General features: G+C 56.9%; 1 protein-coding gene across 1 annotated transcript in view; it reads left to right on the top strand.

Annotated features, from left to right (window-relative positions):
* The window catches only part of LOC101588623 (actin, cytoplasmic 1-like), a gene marked incomplete at its 3' end in the record, with an annotated part of 2,690 nt that extends 1,922 nt beyond the window's left edge, over nucleotides 1-768 (top strand). The window contains exons 4-6 of the mRNA XM_004648829.2: nucleotides 1-283; nucleotides 376-557; nucleotides 658-768. Of these exons, the coding sequence (XP_004648886.1) occupies nucleotides 1-283; nucleotides 376-557; nucleotides 658-768 (576 nt within the window). The remainder of the gene's footprint in view (nucleotides 284-375; nucleotides 558-657) is intronic.
* Between the last annotated feature and the right edge of the window lie 5 nt (nucleotides 769-773).

Here is a 773-nt window from a genome sequence, read left to right on the forward strand (position 1 = left end):
GCCATCCTGCGTCTGGACCTGGCTGGCCGGGACCTGACAGACTACCTCATGAAGATCCTGACTGAGCGTGGCTACAGTTTCACCACCACGGCTGAGCGGGAAATTGTGCGTGACATCAAGGAAAAGCTGTGTTATGTTGCCCTGGACTTCGAGCAGGAAATGGCCACTGCTGCATCCTCCTCCTCCCTGGAGAAGAGCTATGAGCTGCCCGACGGCCAGGTGATCACCATTGGCAATGAGCGGTTCCGCTGTCCAGAGGCTCTGTTCCAGCCCTCCTTCCTGGGTGAGTGGAAGGTTTCATGGTCCTCTCCCTAGCCTCAGTGTCACCATGAGGGCCACCATGTGGAAGTAAGTGTTCCCTCCATTTTCCCCCAGGCATGGAGTCCACTGGCATCCATGAAACTACCTTCAACTCCATCATGAAGTGTGATGTTGACATCCGCAAGGACCTCTATGCCAACACAGTGCTGTCTGGTGGTACCACCATGTACCCAGGCATCGCCGACAGGATGCAGAAGGAGATCACAGCCCTGGCCCCCAGCACGATGAAGATCAAGGTGAGTGTTCCTTGTCATCAGGGCCACTGCTCTAGCAGCCCCCAGTGGGGGAACGTGGTGGTATCCAGGACCTCTGGATGACTATTCCTTCCCTCCACAGATCATTGCTCCCCCGGAGCGCAAGTACTCTGTGTGGATCGGTGGCTCCATCCTGGCCTCACTCTCCACCTTCCAGCAGATGTGGATTAGCAAGCAGGAGTACGACGAGTCGGGCCC

Source organism: Octodon degus, unplaced genomic scaffold (assembly GCF_000260255.1).
Source record: "Octodon degus isolate 3935 unplaced genomic scaffold, OctDeg1.0 scaffold04431, whole genome shotgun sequence".
In the NCBI taxonomy this organism is placed as follows: domain Eukaryota; kingdom Metazoa; phylum Chordata; class Mammalia; order Rodentia; family Octodontidae; genus Octodon; species Octodon degus.